The sequence below is a fragment of the Zootoca vivipara genome, chromosome 6 (assembly GCF_963506605.1).
Source record: "Zootoca vivipara chromosome 6, rZooViv1.1, whole genome shotgun sequence".
Taxonomy (NCBI): domain Eukaryota; kingdom Metazoa; phylum Chordata; class Lepidosauria; order Squamata; family Lacertidae; genus Zootoca; species Zootoca vivipara.
The window spans coordinates 73675561-73703013 of record NC_083281.1 but is presented as its reverse complement, the minus strand read 5'-3'; the positions used below and the strand labels follow the sequence as shown (position 1 = coordinate 73703013).

At 48.6% G+C, this 27453-nt stretch overlaps 2 protein-coding genes across 2 annotated transcripts in view; both read left to right on the top strand.

Moving 5' to 3' along the window:
- Positions 1-6421, top strand: part of ACOT7 (acyl-CoA thioesterase 7) — a 67272-nt gene extending 60851 nt beyond the window's left edge. The window contains exon 9 of the mRNA XM_035119371.2: positions 5904-6421. Within this exon, the coding sequence (XP_034975262.1) occupies positions 5904-6008 (105 nt within the window). The 3' untranslated portion in view covers positions 6009-6421. The remainder of the gene's footprint in view (positions 1-5903) is intronic.
- A 7383-nt stretch (positions 6422-13804) lies between these two features.
- The window catches only part of GPR153 (G protein-coupled receptor 153), a 33339-nt gene continuing 19690 nt past the window's right edge, over positions 13805-27453 (top strand). Inside the window, exon 1 of the mRNA XM_060276127.1 lies at positions 13805-14302. The gene's annotated coding sequence lies outside the window, so the exon portion shown is untranslated. The remainder of the gene's footprint in view (positions 14303-27453) is intronic.

Here is a 27453-nt window from a genome sequence, read left to right as displayed (position 1 = left end):
ATGCCTCTGGAAAGACCAGGAAGCAGGAAATGAAGGCAACAGCTGTCTCTCCCGCCCTCCGCAGCATCGGATATTCTGTGGCCTCTGAACCCAACAGCCATTTATCGATCTCCCTCTCTAGATTTGTCTGATTCCCTTTAATATTTTAGACTGTTTTGATGTCTAAATTAGCAGCTGTCACCCCGTCTCATGAATAATATTGGCCTATCTTGCTAGGAAATTGTTAGGCAAACTGTGAGGTTATGAAATTTAGCACATCGTCAGTTTCAGTATTAATATGAGTGCCTGTCTGCTGTCTCCACCCACATTCCGCCTTGAGACTGACACAGTGGAGGCTCCCTCCCTTGATCCAACATCAGCCCAACCACCCAGGCCATTCCATTCTCTAGCCCAGGGGTGGGCAAAGTTGTACCCTCCAGATGTTGGAGCTGCCAGAATGTGGGTCTGGCCTAATCCACACTCACAAAGTTGGTTGGCCTGTTAAGAATTTGCCGGTCAGCTATTCCGCAGGCGTGGTTTGAAATCTAAGCTGAACAAACACATCTCTAAACTTGGGAGGGGGGAGGCAAAGTTGGACCTGGGACCTCATGCACCCAACCAGCTCAGCTGCGGAGCCATGCTTCCAGCCCCTAATCCCAAGAGGAAATCTTGAAGGATTCAATGACTGCTTGAAATAGGGAGAGGACAGGCCCAGGTTTGCTAGCTAACTTTGGGTCAGCCCCACTCCTGTCCCCCAGGGTTGTTTGGCTTCAATAGGTATAATCTCAGCAGGAGGCAGTAGTGTTAAATAAAGGAAGGATCCTCTTCCGAATTCCAGGCCTGAGCTTTGAGGCCTGGCACTGATTAACCACAAATTGTGCTGGAGGAATGCTGGCTTGAGTTTACTTCTGCAGGGGATGGTTGGGTGTGTCGGAATTTTAGCTGCAGTTGCTTATGGGGGGTAGTTCCTTTCCTGCCATTTTTCGTCTTAAAATACCGCATGCTCTCTCTAGGTCAGCTCTGGGTCTTCTGGGGGTGGGGAGAGAAACGGCCTCCAGGCAGTTGCAATGCAAGGGGCTGTGGTGACTTTTTTAGTTTGGTCTCCTGTGGTGGGGTGGGGCTTGGCAGGCATGGGGCAAAGCTGGCAGGAATTCTTGAAGCTGTGTGGCCGTTTTGCATTTTAACTGGGTAAATTTCAGCAGGGGGCAGAGGGAGGCGTGCTGCTGCTGAACTGTGCTGTATGAGGCTGGGTTACCAGGAAATCCCAGGTTCAAATGTCACTTGCTGGGTGACCACCCACCCACCTGTAATATTCCGAAACGGGGCTTACCTTCTGATGCTGGGAAGAGTTAATGCAGGCCAAGGTTCATATTAGACACAGTTGCATGGAACTTACTCCAACCTTTGTTGATGGAAAGCAGTCCCAAGAAGCTGCAAATTCCAGGAGGGGGCTGCTGGACCTTTTCCTGCCCCTCCAAGCTCTTGTCACCCGCGCCCCTCCCCCACTTTGCAGGTGCCTATAGCAGTGTTGTTTGTTGAGCCAATTGTGAGCACAGTGACCATAGTACTATTAAATTAAATATCCATGTAAATGGCCAAGTACCAAGACAATCCAGCACAGTCACGTTTGATTTCAAAGAAGTCCTCAGAACGAGGAGATTGGTAGAAAGGAGTGTGTAATGCAAATCAGGAAAGGTACCACAAGCGCAAGCGCAGTGCGGTTAATGGGCAGAGTCAAAGGATCTATTAGAGGCAAGGAGGCTTCCTTCAAAAAGCAGAAGTCTTGTCCAAATGGAGAGAACTTTGGCAAAAGAAGTGCAAGCAGACAGCAAGGGATGCTAAAAAGGGAATTGGGGGCATGTTGCTAAAAGCATTATGTTTAATAACAGCAACAGGAAGTTCTTTAAATACAGTAGTAGCAGGAGACTGTCATCTGTGGAGGTGCTTCAACAGGAGGCTGGGCTGAATGGGCCACTGGGATGTCCCAGCAGGCTCTTCTCATGTTCTTACATCAAGTTGGGGAATTGCTCTTAGGGGAAAGGGGTTAAGCAGCACCACCACCACCAGGGCCCTGCTCTGTATCGCTGCAGGCTTCCATGACAAACGATCCCATCAGCCAGAGCCATGCTGGCTGGGGTGGATGGCAGTTAAGATAACAGTACAGAGTTCAGCTGGAGAGTCTGTAGTGCTGGCTGAATTAACTGTTAAATGTTAGCATTCTAAAACAGTGTGGTCAAGGTCCCCAAAGTGAGTGATTCCTGCAGGTTGGCATGGTTTCCATAATGGGGGAAGGAAATCCTCGGAGAGTCACAGTGTTCCTCACCACCAGGATGGGAGACCCCTCAGAGTGAAAGGGGCAGAGGAGGAAGAGCAATCGGGGTGAAAGGTGGGCAAGTTTGGGAAGGAGGCTTGGGAAAGCCTGGCAGTTGGATCTTACCGAGAGCCAGCGTGGTGTAGTGGTTAGTGTGTCGGCCTAGGACCCAGGAGAGACCAGGGTTCAAATCTGCCGCTCGGCCATGAAGCTCGCTGGGTGACCTTGGGCCAGTTACCACCTCTCAGCCTACCTCACAGGGTTGCCGTGAGGATTAGATGAGCAGGGGGAGAACCACGTGGCACCACCTTGAGCTCCATGGAGGAAAAGGTGGAATATAAATGCAATAAATAAAATAAAATCCCATCTGTTCCAGCTCTGGCTTTGCTGTGGTGGCCAACCAGATACATCTTGGAAGCTCCTGAGTGAAATATATATGTTTTGGGGTGTGGGGGGCAAGGGACTTATCCAGCAATGCAGGGCCAAATATCTTTCCTTCCAGCTGGAAGATATGTGTAACTACTTGGCAGCAGATAAACACAGAGGACTTACTTGGAAGGGAGTGATTCATTACTGCCACCACTCTTCCTGGGGGAATCGTCCTGCCAGGCTGGTGCATAATAACCACTGTGATCCAGAAACATCCCCTGGCTGCCTCCGACTAAACCACCAAGGAGCCTGCCAGCCACCTGGAGTGTGCCTTTTTACAAATGATTAAGTACCTGGGTTCAGCCACAAGTCCTCTGCGTGTAAAACACGTCCCTGCATATGGGATTGCCGCATCAGTTGGCAGGTGTGCCAGGAATGTCCTTGTCTCTGATGTACAATGGAGAATTGGAAAACCAAGGGCTTGCAGAAGCCAAGGCCAGAGCTTGATCCTTTGTCCCTCTTTGGCCCCACCCCTTCAGTCGCCACAGATTCTGTGCAGGCTGAAATATTCCATTGGGGGGAGAGTGTACAAATCAAGCAGATTCTTGTTTTATTGATTTGGAGCACTTGGACCCCCACTCTTCAGCCAAAAAGGCTCCCGGATTGGCTTACATACAGTCAGTTAAAACAAGACAGGCCCTCCCCACTCAGGCTTACAATTTTCAAAAAACACAAGGGAAAATGGACAGGGAGGGAAGCAGGAGGATCACACTTGAGGACAAATTCAGGTCTTTGTATAATGCCCAGCTGGCACAAACCAGATCATAGACCTGTGGAGTTGGAAGGGACCCAAGGAATCTTCTGGTCCAACCCCCTGCAATGCAGGAACCATAGCAAATATGATTGCAGATTAGCATTTTCCTTCTGTCTTGTGTCTACAGTGGTGGACTTGCTGCTGGTCTGAGAGGCAGTGTGATTCAGTGACTAGTGTGTGATGTTTAGGCATGTGAAATGAAGTGGGGTTTGTGGAAGGTAGGGATGTTGTGGAATCTCATCAGAATGGGAAATAGTACCGGAAATTATGTGGATTCAAACAGGAACAGAGTTCAGGCAGGCAAATGTGATTGTGTACTCACTGTTGTCACTTTTTTGCCACTCCCCCCTCCCCAAAATGGCACAAATGATGTGGAATCACGTAGCAATATCACAAATTAAAAAGGTAAAAGGGCCCCTGACCATCAGGTCCAGTCGTGTCCAACTCTGGGGTTGTGGTGCTCATCTCGCTCTATAGGCCGAGGGAGCCGGCGTTTGTCCGCAGACAGCTTCCGGGTCATGTAGCCAGCATGACAAAGCTGCTTCTGGCGAACCAGAGCAGCGCACGGAAACGCGGTTTACCTTCCCGCCGGAGCGGTCCCTATTTATCTACTTGCACTTTGATGTGCTTTCAAACTGCTAGGTGGGCAGGAGCTGGGACCGAGCAACGGGAGCTCACCCCGTTACAGGGATTCAAACCGCCAACCTTCAGCAAGCCCTAGACTCTGTGGTTTAACCCACAGCGCCACCTGCAACTAATCACAAATTAATTGCATGTAAATTTGGCCACAGCAAACAAGCAAAAGAAAAAAAAAGTGTTTGTGTGGAATTCAAGCTGCATCATCATCATTGTCATGAATTTATATGTATGCCGCTTTTCCATGGTGCGACCGTGTTCAAATCAGTTCACAACAACTTGCAGAATAAAATTAACAACATTTCAAGATAATGCATGAACAGCTGCAAAACAGAATACAATTTAAATGAAAAATCATGCTAGTATCAATATGGCAAGCAAACATTTCATGTTAATAAACACCAAAACAAAATAAAATACAATACATCCAAGTAGCAGCAAAAACAATCCTGCCGCCACCCCAGCAGAGGATTGGGGGAAGGCAGGGGCAATAGCTTGCCCCTGGTGGTAGCAAAACAGAAACGACACTCCTTTGCATCCCTCACTGTGGGTGCGTGACCCCCCCCCAAGCCATGGTGAACAGGGGTTTGAGACGGAAAGGAGCAGAGCCTGGAGGCCCCAGGGAGCAACCCCAAGTGAGCAGCTCTGTTGGGATCCAGAAACAAAGGTTGGGAGATGAAATGATCAGATCCCTAGGAACAGCAGGTGCTGATCTGATCTGATCATTTCTGATCTGATCATTTCATCTCCCAACCCTTGTTTCTGGATCCCAAGGGTTGGATCCCAATAGGTAGATCTCTGTCTACCTATCTCAGTATAGTCACTCTAGACCAGGCATCCCCAAACTTCGGCCCTCCAGATGTTTTGGACTACAATTCCCAACTTCCCTGACCACTGGTCCTATTAGCTAGGGATCATGGGAGTTGTAGGCCAAAACATCTAGAGGGCCGCAGTTTGGGGGTGCCTGCTCTGACGGGCAGCAATGGCTCTTGTGGGGTTTCAGGTAGAGAAACCCCAACCTGGTGCTGCTGCTGGGGATTGAATCTGGGACTTCCTGTGCAAAGCAGGTGCTTTACCACTGAGCCACCATCCCTTACTTCTAGCATCTTTCTTTGCTGCTGAAACTACAAGGAGAACCAAAGAGGCACAGGAGACCTACAAGGGGGCTGAAGGGAATGAGAGAGCTCTAAGGATCTGGAGGGCATCCCTTGCTAAACACCTACCTGGAAATGTGCCCTTAACAAGTTCATTTTGAAATGTGGATCCCAGGGTACCCCTTGGTTTCCTGCAGCTGTGGATGAGGACTGATAGATGTTTCCTGTCTGTGCTGATGTCTCTAGGGAAGATCGTCCCCTTAACCTAGCCAGCCAGTGTTAGGATGAGTGGTTGTAAGAATACAATGAGAACCGCTTTTGTCGAAGATTTGAAACACTGAAATAAGTGGCTGGGAAAACCTTGCCTGTCCCTCATATAATAATAAATCATTATTTATACCCTGCCCATCTGGCTGGGTTTCCCCAGCCACTCTGGGTGGCTTCCAACCAAATATTAAAAACAATACAGCATCAAACATTAAAAACTCCATAAACAGGGCTGCCTTCAGTTGTCTTTTAAAAGTAAAACAGTTGCTTATTGCCTTGACATCTGCTGGGAAGGCCCTCGGCGCTAGACCTCAGTGTCCGGGCTGGACGATGGGGGTGGAGACGCTCCTTCAGGTATACAGTGTGTTGGGTTCCAGGGCCAGCTTAATCCAGCCTCGACCGTGCCCACACCTGTTCTGTCTTTGTTCGGCAGGTAGAAACAGAAGACGAGAAGAGGCGTTTTGAGGAGGGGAAAGGCCGCTACCTCCAGACCAAAGCCAAGCGCCAGGCAAAGACCCAGCCGCTCACTCAGCAATGACCAATCTCAGCTGGAGCCCCTTCTGGGAGGAGAGAGCCACCATCAGCACATCCACTCAAAAAATTTCACTTTGGGCATTTCAACAGCAGAACCTGACCGGTAGCACATAGAGCCCCCATGGCACCCCAGAGAAAACCACCATTCTGTCATATCTGTACTTGTCGTAGCTAGTCCAACCGGCACATTAGGAGCCACGCTAGGCAGCCAGGGATGCCCTTGGAAAGGTGGGGTGAGGGGCTTTGGGACAAGGGAGTGGGGGTGGTAATCCTGCTGGGGGGGTTATGGGGCTTCATTATTTTGAAGGCTACTCCACCTAGGAGGGCTGCTGTATGTAACAAGGGTTTTTTGGCGGGGAAGGGGGGGTTTGCCTTGAAAAATCCTGGCCAGCTTCCCCTAGCCTAATGCCTTCCAGATGTCTTGGGCTTCCAAGACTGATGGGACTTGTAGTCCAAAGCATCTGGAGGACACCGGGATTGTGCGGCAGGCTACCCTTGTTACATGCAGACGAACTGAACACCTGGCTGGGACAACACAAGCACTACGTTGTTGCACTTACAGGGGGGGGCTGCTCTCCCCACCCCCCAAAAAGGCATTAGCTTTCTCTCCGAAGAATGATGGGGCCATTAGCACAGTTTTTCCCCCAGGGCCTTGCATCTTTGTTATGCTCTTGTTTCACACCCTTCCCTTCCTCTCAGCAAACACCAAAAGCTGCTTCATGACAGTCACAAGCCTAAAAAACAACTCTGTTCTCTGTATTGTTATCTGGCAGTCTCTCTTCGTCCTGTTCCATTCCTCTTGACTATACATATGTATATGTATATGTATATGTATATGTATATGTATATGTATGCATAATTTATTTAATGACTATTGTGAATAAAGACTCTATGCCTTTATTTCAGTGATGGGTTTCTGTTAAATTGCTTTGGGCAGGTAGAATATGCAGGCGGCTCTCAACTTACACAGGCGGCTACATTCCGGGGATAGTGTGCAAAACCAAAATTCTGTACAGTGGTGCCTCGCTAGACGAATTTAATTTGTTCCACGGGTCTTTTCTTATAACGAAAAATTCGTCTAGGGAATCCCATAGGAATGCATTGAATTTTTCTTGAATTTTTTTTGCCCATAAGAATGCATTAATTGAATTTCAATGCATTCCTATGGGAAACTGCGTTTCGCTAGACGAATTTTTCGTAAAACGAATTCGTCTAGCAAGGCAACCTTTCGTTAAGCAGAAATTTCGTTAAGCAGGGCATTCATTAAGCGAGGCACCACTGTATAGTCAAAACACATGGGGTGCAATGGTGAACAGGATTGCCAAAGTTTTTTTTCCCTGGGCACCCGCCCCCTTTTAATTTTTTTCTTCTTAAATTTGCCAGGCACGTACAAGTTAAATGTGTGCAAATTGCAAGTTACCTGTAGACGTTTGCACCGTAGAAACACAGGAAGCTGCCTTATGCTGAATCAGACCATCAGCCCAACTTGCTCAGTGTTGTCTGCACTGACTGCCAGCAGCTCTCCTGCAGGCAGGAGTCTTTTCTCATAGCAGTATATAAATATTCAAACAAACAAACAGGTAACAGGTAAGTAAGCCAGGAAGCGGAAAGGGAAGACCTGCCACCATTTTGAGTGTGGAATCAGCCTAACTTGGCCAGTGGCAACCAGTTCCAGAGAAACTTGGGCTCCTGCAAGTGGGAGAAAAGGAAAGGAAGTTACAGGCCGTCGTAGCAGTTTCCCATCTTATAAGACCAATGCAGTCAGTGGAAGTGTGCCTCGACCAAGCTAGGAACGAAGTACTTGGAGAAAGAAAGGAAAACTATGGTGGCTATGCTTCTTTCTGTGGTTAAACAGGCTGCTGTTTCCTTGGAGCTACAGGAAATGTGAGTTTTACCAACTGTTATAAGAAAAAACTACTCCTTTGGGGTATCCAAGAGCCTGTATAGAGTCCTTATGCAGGTTCTCTATCGGTAGAAGAAAATAAGAGGCCAACCAGAGAATATTTCCTGATTGGCAGGGGGTTGGACTGGATGGCCCTTGTGGTCTCTTCCAACTCTATGATTCTATATTGAGAAGCAAAGCAGCTTCATTAATTAAACTGTTGCAACAGGGTCCCCCACTCCCCCCACGCAAGGAGGGAGGAGAGGAACCCCAAACAATGGCGTGCAAGCTCTTATATATAGACTTTTGAAATCGCCTCCCCTATAGCTCAAGACCACTCCCCAAAACATCTTACATACATCACAGGGAGGGCAGCCTACAGCAAAAAAACCTGTCTGTCAGAATACCTGATAATGGTCAATCATTGCCATTCTTTTGTTGTAAGGTCCAGTCGTGACCGACTCTGGGGTTGCGCGCTCATCTCGCATTATTGGCCGAGGGAGCCGGCGTATAGCTTCCAGGTCATGTGGCCAGCATGACAAAGCCGCTTCTGGCAAACCAGAGCAGCACATGGAAACGCCGTTTACCTTCCCGCTGTAGCGGTTCCTATTTATCTACTTGCATTTTGACGTGCTTTCAAACTGCTAGGTTGGCAGGTACTAAATACTATTTATCTACTTGCTTAATAGATAGATAGTATTTATCTATTAGATAAATACTATTTATCTAATAGATAAATACTATTTATCTACTTGCGGTTCCTATTTATCTACTTGCATTTCGACATGCTTTCGAACTGCTAGGTTGGCAGGTACTTTTGTGGTACTAAATACTTAGTTCCTGAATCTCTTACCGCAGTGCTCCCCAACCTTTTTATCACCACGGACCAGTCAACGTTTGATAATTTTACTGTGGCCCGCTGAGGGGGGGGGCGTTTATTGTTTATATTTTATTTAGATTGTTTTGATTTAATAATTTTAATTTAATTGTATTTAATGATCCTTAGGCGGCCCGGTACCAATTGATCCACGGACCGCTACCGGTCCGTGGCCCGGGGGTTGAAGACCACTGTCTTACCGTACATGTATCTGATGAAGTGTGCATGCACACAAAAGCTCATACCAAAATAAAAACTTAGTTGGTCTTTAAGGTGCTACTGAAGGAATTTTTTTATTTTGTTTCGACTCAGACCAACACGGCTACCTACCCGTACATATATTGATAGTTTGCTCAGCTTAACAGATCTTGCCAGGCTGTATTTGCAAAGGGAGGTGTAAGCCCCTACAGTCCGAAGACAACTGGAAAGCTTTCCCCATTTCCTTCCTCCTCGCAGAGAAATATTTGAGGTCAATTTGGGAGAGTCAAAATGGCTTCAGGATTGCTCTCCTGTACTGTTTCAGACACTATACTTATGCACGTGTGTTTGCCTTGTACATTTATGAACATTTATTCTATATATATAAGACCTTAGAATTCCTATAATACAACTGAAATCTGCTTAAGTTGGTGGATGCCTAGGAAAGAACCACCAGCCAAGACTAACTGAGAAGGGCTCCATCCTCAGGGAAGGCTGTTTGCCGAGTGTCTCCAAGAGGTGCCATTCTGTCCTTGCTTCCACTTTGGCCCTTGGATGTTTGCACTGCCTCAAAACCAGCAGCCAGGTTCTGAAGTTCCTAGACAATCCCCCTGTTCTCATTCCAGGTGGCTCTGTGCTTCTTATGTTTCCTCTGTGCTGATGGAGAGGTGCTTTGCACATGTTCAGAAGGCCTTTTATTTCCCTAGGCTGCGCAGGCAGTTCCTAGGTCCTGGCAGCATATTTGTTTGCATCTACAATGTAAGCCATTTACCATTTTTTGAGGAGTTCTCTCTCTCTCCCCCACCCACAAAGCAGCGTGGGAGAAGACGGTCCCAGCCCCACTGCTCAGAGCTGGAATTGTCATCAGGGAGCTTGCAATTAAGCAGAGTATAAATAGCCCCGACTCGAGTGGGCAGCGGTGTGGCTTTAGTCATGGAGAGAAGTGACATTTCTAAGTGAAATAGCTGTTTAGTGCTCCCTTTCCCCTTCTCTCGCTCTCCCCACCCCCAATTCCCAGTCGCATGAGTCATAACAAAACCCAGGCAGATAACAGGTGGGAGAAAGGAACCCCCACTCCTCAGTGTTGAGCCTCTGCTGTGTCTCTGTCGTACAGTGTTTAACTGTTACAGGATTCTTTTCTAAGGGCAGCACCCGGCCCTACACCCGTCTATCCTAAAAGAAGGTAAGCTTTGGACTTCTTCCTTAAAATGCAACCTCTATTTCTCAGCTTTGTATGGCCAGATCAAGCCTCTGTGTGAATGCCCAATGGCTAAGATGTGGATTTTGAAAGTAGAAGCAAAGGCAGAACGGTACTTCTTGCAGAGACACAACAGGAAACTTCCCCTGAGGGTAGAATCCTTCAGTGTCAGAGGAGGGGGTGTGTGTGACAGACAGATGGACAGAGACACAAAGAAAGTCATTGGCAAGTGTTTTGCAGTGATGAGGAGGTCCTCTTCCCAATTACCTCTTCTCCCTGTAGATTCTGGATGTCTGTTCCAATCTGTTTTTAATTTATTGTTGATTTTATGCTTTGAATGATTTAAAGCAGGCATACCCAAACTGCGGCCTTCCAGATGTTTTGGCCTACAACTCCCATGATCCCTAGCTAACAGGACCAGTGGTCGGGGAAGATGGGAATTGTAGTCCAAAACATCTGGAGGGCCGAAGTTTGGGGGTGCCTGATTTAAAGAGTCGTTTTAACGGGTTTGTTTTTTTTACTGATAATTGTGTTGTTTTATTCTCTTTGCAAACTGCACTGAAGTCAGCTACTTCCTGATCTACAGGAACCCACGGTCTCTTTTAGAGCAGGTGACCAGGGATGATGGGGGCTGCAGTTCAGCAACAATTGGAAGTTCAAGATTAGCCACCCCTGGGAGCTTTCCTAAGGTAGTTCATCGTCGTCATCATGAGAGCCAGTGTAGTATATAATAATAATAATAATAATAATAATAATAATAATAATAATTTATTATTTATACCCCGCCCATCTGGCTGGGTTTCCCCAGCCACTCACCCCAGTGGTGAGAATGTCAGACTAGGACCTGGGAGAGACCAGGGCTCAAATCCCCACTGGGCCATGAAGCTCGTTGGGTAAACTTGGGCCAGTCACTGTCTCTCAGCCTAACCTGCCTCATAGGGCTGTTATAGGGATTAAATGAGGGGGAGATCTATGTAAGCCATCTTCAGCTGCTTGGAGGAAAAGGTGGAAAATAAATGCAATAAACGATCATTTCTTGGGATGCCACCTTTCCTTGATAAATGGCATTCCAATCCTACTCACAGCCTTCATTTTTATGTTTAAAGTTTGGGGATGGATAATGCTGAATGCCTCCACTTCAATAACATAAGAAGAGTCTTGCTGGATCAGGCCAATGACCCATCTAGTCCAGCATCCTGTTCTCACAGAGCCAACCAGATGCCTATGGGAAACCCACAAGCAGGATCCAAGCACAGAAGTACTCTCCTCGCCTGTGGTTTCTAGCAGCTGGTATTCAGAAGCATCACAGCCTCCCAACAGTGAAGTGCATGACCATCATGGCTAGCAGCCATCAATAGCTCTCTCCTGAGAATTTGTCTAATCCTCTTTTAAAGCTACCCAGTTTTGTGGCCTTCGCTGCATCCTGTGGGAGAGAGTTCCATAGTTCAACCTTTAAACTATGTGAAGGGCTTCCTTTTATCTGTCCTGAATCTCCCAAGCCTCATCTTCATTGGATGCTCATGAGTTCTAGAATTGAGAAAAGGAGAAAAGCTTCTCTTTATCTACTTTTTCCATGCCATGCATCATTCTATAAACTTCCATCATGTTGCCTCTTATTCTCTTTTTGTCCTAAAAAAGAAGTACCACCAAATTCTGCAACCTCTCCTCATATAGGAGTTGCTCTGTTACCTTGGTCATTTTGGTATTATTATTATTATTATTATTATTATTATTATTTGGGGAAAGAAGTGTGTCTTTGGTACCTGGAATATGGTGTTGAGGTGACTTGAACAGGGGTCCCACATTTTTGGCTGACGCAGCAGACGTGTGGCTTCCAAGCCACACGTCTGCTGCGTCAGCCAAAAATTTTTTGGCAGGAAGCTCAACTGGGCTGGGCCCCTTCTTCCCTTTTTCTGTCTTTTTCCTTGAGAGTGCCTGTCCCAGGCAGATGGTCTCACGCCCAGCTTCTTCAAGAGCGCAGCCTCTGCCCTGCGCCTCCCTCGGCTGAACGCCAGCCTAGCAACACGGCCGCATGTCTCCAGCAGCTTAGAGAGGCTCAGCACTGGCTTTTCACTTCCAATTAAACATCAAGATGCATTTTGAAGGATGAGTCAGGGCTGCCCTTCAGGAAAAGGGGGAAGTTTCTGTAACATGAAAGAAATGCGTCTCAGGCTTATGGGCAAAAGCAGGGCTGCCAGGGCAAAACATTCCCTCTTCCCCTGCCAAAAAAGAGGGTGCCTCCCTTGTGTAACTTTTGAGACCGTGAGGCGTAACCTTCTCTGGACTAGAACACCTCGTCCGAACTAAGCAGGTAATGGCTACTCATTCCCCAAATCCATTTTTCGGCCTTGATTCTGGCCTTCTCCTAGCTATGCATCCATGTGGTCAGCAAACTGCAATCTGACCTTCTCCTAGCTATGCATCCATATGTGGTCAACAAACTGCAAGCGACCAGATGGGAAGCAAGTGGAAGGCCAAATCTTGCACCCCTCCTTTGGAAGAGGCAGGGCTCCTGCATCTCTGAGTTTTGCTTGCTCAACCCGTTTTGTGTGAAGAACCACAGCTCAGCACTAGAGCATCTACCCAATGGCTTCTCTAGGTAGGGCCAAGAGAGAGTCCCTGCCTGGAACCCTGGAAAGCAGCTGCCAGTCAGTGTAGGCAGTACTAAGCTAGATGGGTCAATGGGTCTGACTTGGTAAAAAGCAGCTTCCTATGTGTTGGCAGCTGGTGTGCACTGCAAAGTGCTTTTCTGGGAATTCTGCTCAGAGAGCCTCCAGTTTCTGACTAGGCTTGGTGAAGTGTTCAGGTGGGAAGAGTGACTTCCTCTAAGGTCAACTTGGCCATCTCTTGAGTTTGATGCTGGTGGGAGAGGCTGATGGACTGTCGTAAGTAGGTCCAGTCTTGGAGCACAATTAGGACGTCGGGGAGATAATATTTTGCAAGCCCAACCGCCTGGCCAGCCTTTGAGATTTTCCCAGAGGCTCCTGTTTGCATCTGAAATGGAGCCTTTTTTGGTGGCTTCCCGCATCTTGTTGCCCTCTCCACATTGAGGTGTACCCTGCCTCAGGCTTGACACTTTGCAAAGTGATGTGAACAAAGTGCTCCCCTTTCAGGCAGTGTCTAATAATACTTAATGGCTTTGGGAGAAGCTTTTGAAAAGGGTGAGTTTGGGGGTTCTGATACCGTAGTGCTGTTCCGTTTCAGCTGTTGTGACTGGCGTGGATTTGTACAAGGTTTATGTCGCCAACATTGAGTTTTGCGCTTATGGAAGCAGTGAGCCAGCAGGGGTGGGCAATACCCATCCAAGAAGCATTTTTTTCTTAGCAGCTCAGATATCTTCAGAGTGGGCTTCCTCCAAGGTGAGGGCTGCAGTGGGCCTGGAATCTCACCTCTTCCCAACCACACTGCCTTCTCAAGACATGAGCTAAAGGGGCATCACGAAGGATAGGGGGCTTTCCTCATTTTACACCCAGTTCTGCTGGCCAAGGGTCTCGATGAAGCCTCACTGCTGTGGCCTGGGAAAGCACTATGCATATGCTCAGAGGCACACTAGCTCGCCCACGCACCTCGCACCCAAACAAGGAGGCCCAAGCAGAGCAGAGCGGTGCACTCTGCGTATGCTCAGAGGCGCTCACGTACCTCGCCTGCTCCTGAGACTCGAGTTCATCTGAGCAATGCACAGTGGGGCCGTGCGCCTCCTCCTCGCCCGTGGGATGATTCATGGAGGCTGCAGAGTGAGCCTCCTGCGCCTCCCGGTGCGCAATCGCCATCTTCGGCCGGGACTACCGGTGGGAGCTTAGACAGACCGGCTCGGAAGTGCGGCCCCTCCCCGGCTAAAAGAGAACGGAGAAGGGAGGGGAAAGAAGCCATCCCTGGGGTGGAGACACAAACGCAGCCCCCCTCCCCGCGTGTCCAAAGCGCCTTGGCCAGAAGGCCCCCTCTCCACCCCGAGCAACTCCCCACCCGGCCCGATCCTGGACGAGCGCGGAGCAGAGGGGCGGCGAGAGGAGTCTAAGCATGCGCTTGCATGCCCCACCCCCGCCCAGCCCGGGCAGGCGGCGGCGGCGAAGAGCGCGAGCGGCAGGCGACGGCAGAAGGAGCGGCAGCAGCGAAGCGCCCGCTTGCAGACCGGAGCTCTCGCAGGTAAGGCGCCCCGCGTGGAGCGAATCCCCGAGGGCGCGTCACGCTGGCGCGCCAAGATGCTAGGGGGATATGGATTCCGGTGGAGGGGGGGGGAGTTCCTTCAAACCCCCCCACCACCTCGTGGTGTAGGGACGACACCCCCATCCTCCCTGCGGGGACACTCCCTTCCTCCCCCCCCTCGCCTTCCCCGTGGCGCGTAAGGCAGCGCGCTCTTTGGGGGCCGCGGAGGGTGGGGTCTCTCCCCTTTGCAGCCGAAGACGGTGAGGGGGAGCGACCTCCTTTTCAGCCCAGCCATCTAAGCTGCAAGGAATGCGACTCCCCCCTCCCTTTTCCCCTCCTCTCTCAAACCACCGCAAGTTTCTTTCTTCTCCGTCTAGATTTTACAAGGGGTGGGGTGGCGAGGATGAGCAGGCGCGCAAAGGACTAGTCTTTACTGCTAGTTCTCAAGACGAAGCGTTTCTCTTTTGGTTCACCCCTGGGAGGCAGGGCTAGGTGGGCCTTTGGCACGATCCAGCTGCTTCCGGGCTGGTCTTTAGGGTCTTCCCTACACCCCCCCGCCCCCCGTGGACCAGGCCTGCCACAGAGTCCATGCTCTTCTCACTTGCAGTACTCAATGTAAGAAGATGATTACTGTATTATTATTATTATTATTATTATTATTATTATTATTATTATTATTATTATGGCTTTTGTTTGTTTGCAAACGGGTCGATTTGGGATTCTGTAATCCTATTGCATTTTGTTGTAACTCTCCCGTCTTTGATTGAGGCTGCAAAATTGGCATCGTCTACCCCATTTCCCTCCAGCTCTTTCTCACAACCAGCCAGTTCCTCAGCTGACACTGGCTTGGGAAAGGAAGGGTGTGTGGGCCAAAGTAAATCCAGGGAGGGGGCAACTGTGGGGGAGGGAGGGTTACTTACTTGCCCTGATCCTTTGTTAAGACATTTTGCAAAGATGTCTCTGTTAGCATTGCGAGGAATTTCTGGAATTTGCTGGGGGCACCTACTATCAATGTCTGAAAAGTCCCTGAAGCAGCCATAAACTCTTGTAGTTGCATCCTCCAAGAGGATGTTTTGTGTTCACCCAGCGAATGAGGGCTGTGTTACTTGATTGATGAATCAGTTAGTTTAATTAAGAGGGTTCCCAAACTGTGATCCCATATTTAAGAAGAAGCAGCGGCTGTTCTTAGGACCTGGTGGTTCATTCAGAAGATGAGTGGGAAGGGCCAGTATTGACAGGGGGAAGAGTTGCCACTTGAGAGGAGTGGAGAGGATTAGCAGCAAAGTCAATGGGAGGCTAGAATTACGACATTTAATCTTGATTCAATTAATAATCATACATCATCAAGTGCAGCTCATTACAATTGCTACAACAGGCATAAAAACCATTAAGGCCATCAGCAATTTTCAAGTGGACTGTGAGTGGCGGGGGGGGGGGGGAGTTTGGGCACCACTTGTCTAATAGATTGCAAGGTTCTGATTAATTTTATAAAAAAGCACCAGATGCTCATGCGTAATTTTGTAATTCAAGCACTTAGAGACTTTAGATGGTAGATGCCACCTTAGCAATGTAAGAGGAAACCCCCCCCCCCCAGCTTGGTTTGGCCAGAAGCCCATTTAGTCTAGCATCCTGTTCTCACAGTAGTCAATCAAATGCCCTACCGGCATGTCCACAAACTGGACATGAGTGCAACAGTTGCTCTCCCTGCTTACAATACCCAGCCTCTGTTATTCAGAGATGTACTGCCTCCTGGATAACTCAGTTGGTTAGAGGGTGGTGTTGATAATACCAAGATTGCAGGTTTGATCCCCAAATGGGACGGCTGCATCTCCCTGCATTGCAGGGGTTGGACTTGGACGATCCTCGGGGTCCCTTCCCAATCTACCATCCTGTGACAGCAGAGGCAAGCATAGCCATTGCGGCCAGTAGCAATGAATTTGTCGAATCCTCTTCTAAAGCCATCCAAGTTGGTGGCCATCTCTGCACCTTGTTAGAGCGGATTTCTTAAGAGCATAAGACAAACCTTGATGATGAACGGCCCATCTTGTGCAGCATATTCTTGTGCAGTGGCCAACCAGAAGCCTTGCAGTCAGGACCTGAGCTCAGCAGCACTCTGCTCATTCGTGCTTCTGGGCAACTGGTGCTCAGAGATGGACTGCCTCTGAACATGAAGCTTCCATATGGCCACCATGGAGGATGGGAACAGATGAAGAAGCCCCATAGTCAGGCCAATGGCACGTCTAGTTCAGTGTTGTCTACACTGACTGGCAGGAGCCGTGCAGGTTCTACCAGCCCTCCCTGGAGATTGAACCAGGGATATTCTGCATGCAAAGCAGATACTCTGCAACTGACCTTGGTGCTTTGTCTAATAGCCATCAACAGACCCCTCTGTAATGGAAGAGTAGAACTGGTTTCTTCCTCGCCTTCTCTCTTGGAGAGAAAGAAATGCTTCTTCTAAGAGGATGCCAGGCAGGTGTCAGCTAAGAAAAAACAACCAAAGTTTGCATTTTGTGTGAGAAGCCTTGTTCTTACTCATAGACAGAATGGTCCATGGGTTAAAGCACATACAATTCACTGGCTAGGCTTTCTTCTGGATGTTGAAGTCCATGAAATTTCAGGTGTTCTCTGTCGTGCATAGGATGCATTAATTGGTTTCATTTCCTTCATATACCATCCTGACCCTAAAGTCCAGTGCTCAATACTAAAAACGCAATTGATCAGTAGAACACCTAAAAATTGCATTTTTCCTTTAAAAAACAATTCAACAAGGCTACATAGTGAAAGAAATGTTGAATCCCAGATCAATAAAAGTGTGGGGGACAGCTACACTTCCCAGTGGAAGGAATCTCACATATGTATAATATTTAATAATAATAATAATAATAATAATAATAATAATAATAATTTAATTAGGTATCCTGCCCATCTGACTAGGCTGCCTCAGCCACTCTGGGTATGGGTATGTTGGGAGACGGACGGCTGAAATCTCTTTAAAATTCGACACTCTGTGATGGAAGTGCATTTGCACCGGGTGTGTTGTTTAGGGAGGCTGCAGCGAAAAAAAAGGGCAACACTCTCCCATGTCTTGATAGCCTACATAAAAAGCAGCTTGCATCTTTCTTGGTCACGCTCTAGTGTGACCAAGTAAATGGTCTCCGGGATGGTTGCTGTTTAGAGAGGAGCCCCCTTTTAAGATTCCAGGCTGCCTGGTGAGCATGAATTTGGAAGTGCACTCACTCCAGAGGCGACGTGTGGCTGTAAGAAGTGGGTGTCTCCAATGAGTGTGTTCAGCTCCTCCCCCAGGGATGCACCCCTTAATTTTCTTCCCGTGGCACCTTGGGAGGACAGTAAGGTGCTGTGCTCAGGGACAACACAGTGACTTTTCCAGCTGCCAATAAAGACCCCGCAGGCAGTCCTGCCCCACAGGGTTCTAGTATTGCGCAAACCCGCCCTCACTCACCCCGGCAGGCACTTTGGTTCTGAATGAAAAGGAAAAAATAGGCACAGGGATTGCTCTCTTCCAACCCAAACAGCCATTTAATCCCTCAAAAAGAAGGCGGTTGAAGTTGACTTGCTGACACCCACCCACACACCCAAGGACCCTGGTTTGCTTTGGCATTCGCTGTTTGGGCTTTGTTTGTGATTCTCCCACAGCAGAGGATACCCCCACACCTTTTAAAGGAACTGTGTATAAATTTCCTGCCACGAATTGCTTTGAAGGGCTTGCACTAGATGAACCTTGGGGTCCTTTCCAACACTACAGTTCTATGAATATGGCCTCCTTGCTTCTCACTTCCTGCCAGCGGTTCATCTCGGAGTGCCTGGGGCAGGTGGGGCAGTGCATCTAACCTGGCATCATCAACCAGGAGGGGTGAGCAGGTCTCCCTCCCCAAATCTTCTGGAATCTGACTTCCCTTCCCAGGAAGGGTGAACCTTCTGCATGCAAAGCAGATGTTCTGCCACCGAGCTAAAGTCTCCCCCCTAAAAATAAAGTAAGGTCCTCATCCTCAAGGTTTTGAATGAAGTGCTGAATTAAATAGGATCACCGGTCTATCCAGCTCAGTTCAGACTCTGCAGTGTTTCAGGCAGAGAGTCTCTCCCAGCCCTGTCTTGAGATGCCATTGAGGACTTAACCCAGGACCTTCTGCATTCAAGACAGATGCTTTACTAATGAGCTATGGCCCTTCCCCAAAAGCACTCCCCCTGTCTAGTTTTGAGCACTGATTTGTGCACCTATATTACTACTACTCACCTGCCAACCTAGCAGTTCGAAAGCATGTCAAAATGCAAGTAGATAAATAGGAACCGCTACAGCGGGAAGGTAAACGGCGTTTCCGTGCGCTGCTCTGGTTTGCCAGAAACGGCTTTGTCATGCTGGCCACATGACCTGGAAGCTATACGCCGGCTCCCTCGGCCAATAATGCGAGATGAGCGCGCAACCCCAGAGTCGGTCACGACTGGACCTAATGGTCAGGGGTCCCTTTACCTTTACCTTTATTACTACTACTACTACTACTACTACTACAGTCTTATTCTGAAAAAAGAGGCCTCAAGCCAGGTAGAAACTAATCTAGATTATCTGTTTTGGCACAGGTTTTGCCACTGAAGCATCTTGTCCGAAAATGCAGTACCGGGAACTTGCGGAAAATTAATTAGTTAAGCTCAAGCAGTGCTAGTGAGGGCTTTCTTTGTGTGTGTGTGTGGAGATCCCACTGCTGTTTCTTTCAAGCTTCGCTGGTGTTCCTCCCTCTCTTAAGGAGGCATTTATCATCACCCTCGCTGCCCACTCAGCCAGCCCTGCCTCCGGCTGCCCTGTGAGCATCCAAGAGGCAGTGATTTATCAGCGCTGTGTCTTGCAAATTGGTTGCAGCAGGCCACTGTGCCATCTCTCCCCACCACCACACCGCCGCACCCCCCCCCGCAGCAATCTTCCCCAAGGGCCCAGATGTAAAAAAGGCCTTTTACAACTTGGAAGAGCTCTGCTGGATTTGGTGGGGTTCGTTTGTCATTTTCCCTACAGTGCTGCCCTAACCCTTCTTCTTTAACCTTAGAGCTGAGAAAATGCTCTGTGGGTCTCAAAAACCCGCCCTGCGTTTCGTGATTGATTTGTCTGCTTTACTTGCGGCTGCTAATAGAAGGAAATTGAAACTGTCTCCACCTGGGTTTTTCCCTGGTGAGATTATAGAATTGTAGGGTTGGAAGGGACCCTAAAGGACCATCTAGTCCAGCCCCCTGCAATGCAGGAATCGCAGCTGAAGAATCGCTGACAAATGGCCACCCAACCTCTGTTTACAAGCCTCCAAGGAAAGAGACGCCACCACCTCCTGTCCCACTTTCTGGCAGCTCTTACTGTCAGAAAGTTCTTCCTAATGTAAATTGGACAGTGAGATCATGGCCAGGCTAAAATATTTTGCTGCCTGAGGCGGAGCAGCAGGTGTCACTATACACCCATACATGGTGCACAGTATCCCTGAGCATGCGCAGGGTTGACTTTCAGGGCTCATTTCTTTTCAGATCTGTAGGTAGATCAAACATAATATCTATGCTACTATTCCCCCCCAAAAAAAACTCTTCTTCCCATTGGACCACAGATGAGGCAGGAGCTGAATGTTTGCTCTAAAGGGCAGCATATCCTTCAGGTTTATATATCCTTTATCTCCCCTTCCCTCTATTATTATTATTATTATTAGTAGTAGTAGTAGAAGAAGAAGTAGCAGCAGCAGCATTAGTATTATTTTGCTTTGCTTGCAGAGCAGCTGGGTGCCTTACAAACCACTGCCTCTATGTGCTCCGGAGACCTTTTTTTTTAAAAAAAAAGTTTAAATAATATGTACATAATTGACCATTCTTGCCACTAGATTGTGTGTGTGGATTGGGCTCTTTGCCCACCCCCCAGAAATGCATGTTGGCACCCTATAATTCAGAGTCGGCCCTGACAGCACTGCTTCACTCCCCCACCCCTCTGAAAGTAAACCTCTGTTTGCATCTACAGTGGTACCTCGGGTTACAGAGGCTTCAGGTTACAGGCGCTTCAGGTTACAGACTCTGCTGACCCAGAAATAGTACTTCGGATTAAGAACTTTGCTTCAGGATGGGAACAGAAATCACACAGCGGCAGCGGGAGGCCTCATTAGCTAAAGTGGTGCTTCAGGTTAAGAACAGTTTCAGGTTACAAACGGACCTCCAGAACGAATTAAGTTCTTAACCCAAGGTACCACTGTATCTGTATATACAGTGGTACCGCTGGATATGTACTCGATCTGTTCCGGGTTGCCGTTCTCACCCCAAAAAGTACGTATCCGTAGTGGTGCTTCCGCGCATGCGTGAAGCACTGATAGAGCGCTTCTGTGCATGCATGAAGCAAGCAGGAATGCTTCTGCGCATGCGCGTGCTGCAGAACCCAGAAGTAAACACTTCCGGGTCCGCCGCATTCTTAAGCTGAAAATACGCAACCCGCAGCAAACATAACCAGAGGTATGGATGTGTGTGTGTGTGTGCTCATATATATGTATATGTGTGTGCTCATATATATGTATATGTATATGTATATGTGTGTGCTCATATATATGTATATGTATATGTATATGTATATGTATATGTATATGTATGTGCTCATATATATGTATATGTGTGCTCATATATATGTGTGTATGCTCATATATATAAGGTAAAGGTAAATGGACCCCTGACCATTAGGTCCAGTCGTGACCGACTCTGGGGTTGCGCGCTCATCTCGCATTATTGGCCAAGCTCATATATATATATATGAGCATATTTCCTGCCCTTTGGCTTGGTGGGGGTGAGGGGAGCCAGCACCAATGCCATCCATCCCCCCTCCCCCATGCATTGCAGGGGGTGGACTAGATGAGCCTTGGGGTCCCCTCTAAACTCTACAATTGTATGATTCTAAAAGACGTCCCTGTCCAAAGCAGCCACTATCCTGGGCTCTGGAAAGCTGCCTGTCTGCAATTCCCAGGGCTTGTTAAGTCAGGATGGACCCAGAATAGATCACTTATTGACGAGGAGTAAATGCTTTATTTGATTTCTGCTAAAGAGTTGTTTGTGAGGGTAGCAATGGCTCCCTTGATTCGAGTGGATGTGCAACTGGCACAACCGATCTGGTGCAGAAATGGGTGTGTGTGCGTGTGCTGCTGGTTGCTCTTTTGGCACTGCACTCATGTGGCTCCAAGTTTGGTATTTCATAGGTCTCTTGAGGTGGGCAATAATCAGGGAGAATTCTGCCAAAAGGCTCTGTGACTCTGAAGAGTGACGGCATTTGAAATAGTTGCCAGAGCAGAATTCTGCCCAAGACTCCGTTTCCACAGGGAAGGAGAACATAGGGAGAAAAGAAGAGCCTTCTGGAGGCAGGGCAGAGCCATCATGGCTAGTAGAGCCTTATCCTCCAATAATATGTCTAAATCTCTTTTGAAGCCACCTACATCTTAGAGCCCAGGTGGGTTTGTATGGAAGAATATGGTCCTACAGATAGCCTTGACCTAAGACAAAAAGGGCTTTATAACCAGCACTGTTGAATTGTGCCCCGAAACAGTGGTTTCTTCAAGCACTTCAAAATACAGTCCATTCACTTACTTTTTATATTTTGAATTTGAATTTCTATATGGCTAGCCCCCTTGTGGATTTCTTTTTAGATCAGGTAGGAGGGAAATAAATGTTCTGACATGTGAGTGAATGAATGAATGAATGCCAGTGGGTGTGGTGCTTTCTACAGGTCCCTGCCCCCAAGGTCTTTACAGTCTGGAATTCAACACACAGTCGGCAAAAGAGGAAGAAGAGGGAAGCAGAGGCACAAGCAAACTGGGCAAGAGGGTGCATTATTTTGATCGCAGGTGCTTGGGTTACTTGCAGTGGGGAATCAAGGACAGCTTCTGCAAGTTGAAAGGCTGCCAAGAAGCCGCTGTGTTGCTGGGCCAAGAAATTTCAGACCTGCTCCTCAGCTCTTCCTAAGCAGGTCTCTCCATTTTGGATCCTACACCCTGTCTACTAAAACCCACAGAAGTACTGCTACCCTCAGAAGTGGACCTCACTCTTAAATTTCTGTACCATCCTTCATCTGAGCACCACAGGGCAGCTTACAATATAAAAACACGAAAACACATAACATAGTAACAAATAAACACAATAGCCTCACACAGTTTAAAAGGCCATCAATTGTTTAATTAGTCAAAGGCTTGGGAGAAGAGGAATTTTTTCACTTGGTGCCTAATGATATGAAACGAAGGTGACAAGCAAGTCTCCCCTTGGGAGAACATTCCACAAGTGGGGAGCCACTGCAGAAAAGGCCCACTCTCATGTTGCCACAATCCAGGCCTCTCATGGAGGAGGCAGATGAACAAGGTTCTCATGATGATCACAGAGTCCAGGTTGGTTTCTAGGGCAGGCATAGGCAAACTTGGCCCTCCAGATGTTTTGAGGCTACAATTCCCATCACCCCTGACCACTGGTCCTGTTAGCTAGGGAGGATGGGAATTGTAGTCGCCAAACATCTGGAGGGCCGAGTTTGCCTATGCCCACCCTAGAGGAAGAGGTGGTCCTTCAGATATTGCGGTCCTGAGCCATTTAAGGATTTACAGCCAAGTTGCTTCTGTGCTGACTGTCCCCCTGTAGAACAGCCTTTCACAAGCCTGTGGCCCTTCAGATATTTGTGAACTATAACTCCCATCAGCCACAGCCAGCATAGCCCAGTGGTCAGGGATGGTGGTAGTGGTAGTCCAAAATGTCTGGGAAGCACAAGATTGGAGAAGGCTGCTCTAGAAGGAGGAAGCTACTCCAGATGCTAAGCCTTTAGATGCCAGATGCAGCTCTCAAGAGGGTGGAATGTCCTGAAGAACTCTCCAGGCTGGTCTGTAAAAGCTTAGCTGGTGCACCAGGCTGGTGCTGAGGCAACTTGTCTCCTGTATGGTTGCTGGCTGTGGTCCTGAAAGTGTGGTGAAAATATGTGGGCCGATATCTGCTGTGCTGTCCATGGTGCTGAACCTGCCCCAGTCCAGATTAGCACCAGCCTGGTCTTGTTCCCTCTCACCTGAGCCATTGCCTCGCTGGGGTGATGGAATCCCCAATGAATAATAGGATCAGAGCAGACCTGGGAAAGACCCTGGGGAGCTGGTGTTAGCTTGAGAGGGCAGTACTGCACTTTTTAATTCTGGTTGCCTCATCTCAAAAAGGAAATTGGGAGAATTGGAAAAAGGTTCAGAAAAGGGCCATCAAATCCCAAATTTGTGGGCATCCAATGAAGCTGGATGTTGGAAGATTACGGACAGATAGAAGAAATGACTTCTTCATATAGTGCATAGTTCACTGTGGAACTCTCTCCCACAGGATTAGCCAAATCCATGGCTCCTAGCCATTATGGCTCGGCTCTGCCTCCACAGTTGGAAGCAGCAATGCTTTCAAATACCAGTTGCCGGAAACCGCAGGAGGGGAGAGCGCTCTTGCGCTCAGATCCTGCTTCCTGGTTTCCCTTTGGGGCATCTGGTTGGCCAGGATGCTGGGCTAGATGGACCAGGGGCCTGATCCTCCAGGCTCTTCTTATAGGCTAACAGCCTCACTTTGTGCAGAGGAGCTGCCTCTGCTGTGTATGCTTTCCCTAGTAGTGCAGAGCTGCAGTAATGCTACAACTTATTACCTTGTGAACACAGAGCCTCCCAGGAGATTTCAAATGTTGGCACTTTGCCAGCAGCAGGGGCCGACCCCCCCCCCCGCCCCTCGGTCCCTGGAGAGGCCCAATACCATTAGCGGGAATCACTCCTGTGAACCGAAAGAGCCCACCTCCCCTTTCCTGCCCCAGCCAAAACGCTCTGCAAACCTCTCGCCTGGCCTCTCTTGCTCTAATTATTATTTTTTGTAATTGCCAATTCCCCAGTCACAAAAGGCAGCCCCGTACAGTGCCAGCCAGGGTATGAATTATATTTCTGGAGAAGGCGAAAGATCCATTATTCACCAAAGAGGCATAATAATTCCCCGGGTGCTCGCTTGAATGCCGTGCACTTAATCACCCAGGCAAGCTATTTGGGGGCTCGATGAGGCTTTGCCCCCACATGGTGCCTGCGATTCCATTTCAATTACACTAGGTGTGCAGACGTGTTTTGAACACAGAACACAGCGGCGAGGCCAAGGTGCCCAAGAGATGCCTGAGGTTGCTTGCCTGCTTTTTTTTTTAGCTTGCTCTTGAGCAACAGCTGGGTTCTATGCTTCGGGGTTGTGCTTTGGAGGGGAAGGGGAGAGAACCACAAACGTACAGCTGTGCAACCTGTAAGGGACAGTTCCCGAACAAGCTGTTAAAATGAAGGGGGGGCAGAAACGCCACACAATTGAAATTCTGCCAGAGCTTAGAAAAAAATAATAATCGATAAATTCCATTTCCAGTGCTAGACCTTATGTTCAGAACATGTGAACTCTTAATGAGCCCCAGAGGATGTGCAGAGTGCCTATTGCTCACAGCAGTCCTAAGCAGTCCTCGCCAACATACTGAATTGCAGGGCAAGGTGTCCTGCTCCAGGAGTCCCAGAGTCCCAGCAGAAAGGATTTTTAGAGCAGAGAAGGAACAGGCTGTTCAGGGCAGAAGTAGCCAATGGGATGTTGTTGACTCTCAGCGGTCCCAGCATGACCAGTGGTCAGGGATGGTGGGAGTTGGGAGTCCAGCATCGTATGGGAGGAGCAACATACTGCTTACTCCTGCTTGAGGCCTTCTGGTTATAGAATCATAGAATTGTAGAGTTGGAAGGGACCCAAGTGTCATCTAGTCCAACCCCTTGCAATGGAGCAATCACAGCTAACCAGCCCCCTGAAATCATAGCTTCTTATGTTTGCCAGTCCTTAAGAGGACTCGCTAGGAGTGCTGCTTTTGCAGAGGCAGAAACACTGCCATTTCTTGATAATGATGATGTAGTCAACATTCATGATGATTGACCTGTATATTTAGGACCTGGTTGAACATGGTGTTGGTGGGCAAATCTCTCCAAGCTTTGTCCAAAATATTTCTGTTCAAAGCAACCTGGACTTGGGGAGGCAGAATCCTTACGTTGGCATCTTGCATATCCATTTCCCAACTTTCTGTTACTGACCACGGTGATGATGCAAACAATAAAAATTGCTGGGAATCGCAGGAGGTTGATACCATCACCCCTCAGCATCCTTTCATGCTGTGCAGAACCCGTCAACTCCCTGATTTTCCAGGGAACTTGAGACAATAGAACAGCTGGATGACAGCCGGAATGAGGATGGAAAGGAACATGTGGTGAAATGATCGAAGTGATGGAATAGCTCCCCTATGATGAGAAGTTGCAGCATCCAACCAAGCTGAATGGCCCATCTTGTCCAGCATCCTGTTCTCAAAGTGGTCAACCCCATGCCCCAGTGGGAAACCCTCAAGCATGACCCAAGAGCTCTCGCCCGCCCTGTGGCCCCCAGCAGCTGGTGTTCAGGTGTTCAGAAGCATCGCTGCTTCCAGCTGTGGAGGCAGAGAATAGCTGTCATGACTAGTGGCCCTCAATTGCCCTCTCCTCCATGAATTTGCCCGGTCCTCTTTAAAGCCATCTAGGTTGGTGGCCATCACAGCCTCCTGTGGGAGTGAGTTCCACAGTTCCTGTGCCTGCATGAAGAGGTTCTTTCCTTTATCTCTCCTGAATCTTCCAACATTCAGCTGCTTTAAGGTTCAAAAGGATTTTAGCTGTTCGGTTTATCAGCTAATCATTGCCATCTAGAGTAGCTTTTCTGGCTGGGGCTGATTTATTTATTGCATTTAAAGCCCACCTTTTTCTCCAAGGAGCTTGTGGTGTCATACACGGCGCTCCCCCTCTTCAATTCATTCCCACCACCACTCTGCGAGGTAGGCTAGGCTGAGAGGCTGTGACTGTCCCAAGGTCACCCACTGGGCTTCGTGGCCATGTGAAGAAAAGAGTGGGATATAAATGCAATTAATGATATTGGTGATGATGGGAGTGGTGGATTGGGGCAAGGGAGAGTTGTCTTTTCCAGGTAGAGTTGATAGAGTCATAGAATCGGCCGTCGAGTCCAACCCCCTGCAATGAAGGAATCTTTTGCCCGACGTGGGGCTCAAACCCGCAACTCTTGGGGTTAAGAGTCTCGTGCTCTACTAACTGAGCTATACAGACAGTTCGCTTGCAAGGTGTCTATTTAAAGCCTGTGGTTCATAGTCTCTCTCTTTAAACCCCGCCGGGTCTTCGCACCGCCAGCACCACCCACTCTGCAGGGACAGCATAAATAAATACATGGGGTGCCTGCCATTGTAAGTCTTGGCTGCTACTTAAAGGAAGTGTTGCCGGGGCGGGGGGGGGGGGGTGGCGGCGGCTGCATTTTGCACCTGAACTGTATGTAGCCCAAGAAAACTACCCGGGCTATATTTATCTCCTTGGTGTTGGATGGGTTGCCATGGCAGTCAACGAAGAGAGGTGTCAATGGGGGGGGGGGTGTTAGCAAAGGAAGCCTGCTGAATTTCTCCACAGAGATACCCATGCACACACACACCCCACTGCAAGTCTTAGTTATTTTTAGCTAGCTTCTCTCACATCCGGCAGGTAGCCGAATCCTTCCTCTCCCTCATCCTGCTCATCTCTGAGACGGGATGCTCTCCAAAAGTGGGTGTTCCACTGCTAGACTAGATAGTGATGCTGTCCCAAGCATTGCTGCAAGGAAGGGAAATGGATGCCATAAGGAGATAAAAAGAGTGTGCTGGATCAGGCCACTGGTCCATCTAGTGCAGCATCACCAGGTACATATTCTGGGGAAACCCGAGCACAAGAGCACTCTGCCTTCCAGCAACAGGTGTCCAACTGTGGAGGCAGAGCATAGCCATCACATCTAGGGGCTGCCGATAGCCGTCTCCTCCGTGAATATGTCCGATCCTCTTTTAAAGCCATCCAAGTCAGAGGCTGTCGCTGACTCCTGCGGGAGAGAGTTCAGAACCATGAGGACTAGCACCCTACTTTATTTTTAGGGGAGTGGCCATAGCTCAGCAGTAGAGCGTCTGCTTTGCATATTGAATACTCAATCCTTGGCATCCGGCATCATCTCCATGTAGGGTTGGGAGATACTCCCTGCTTTGAACCCCAGTCTGTGTTGACAGTGCTGAGCGAGATGGAGCAGTGGTCTGACGCAGTCTTAAGGCCAGTTCC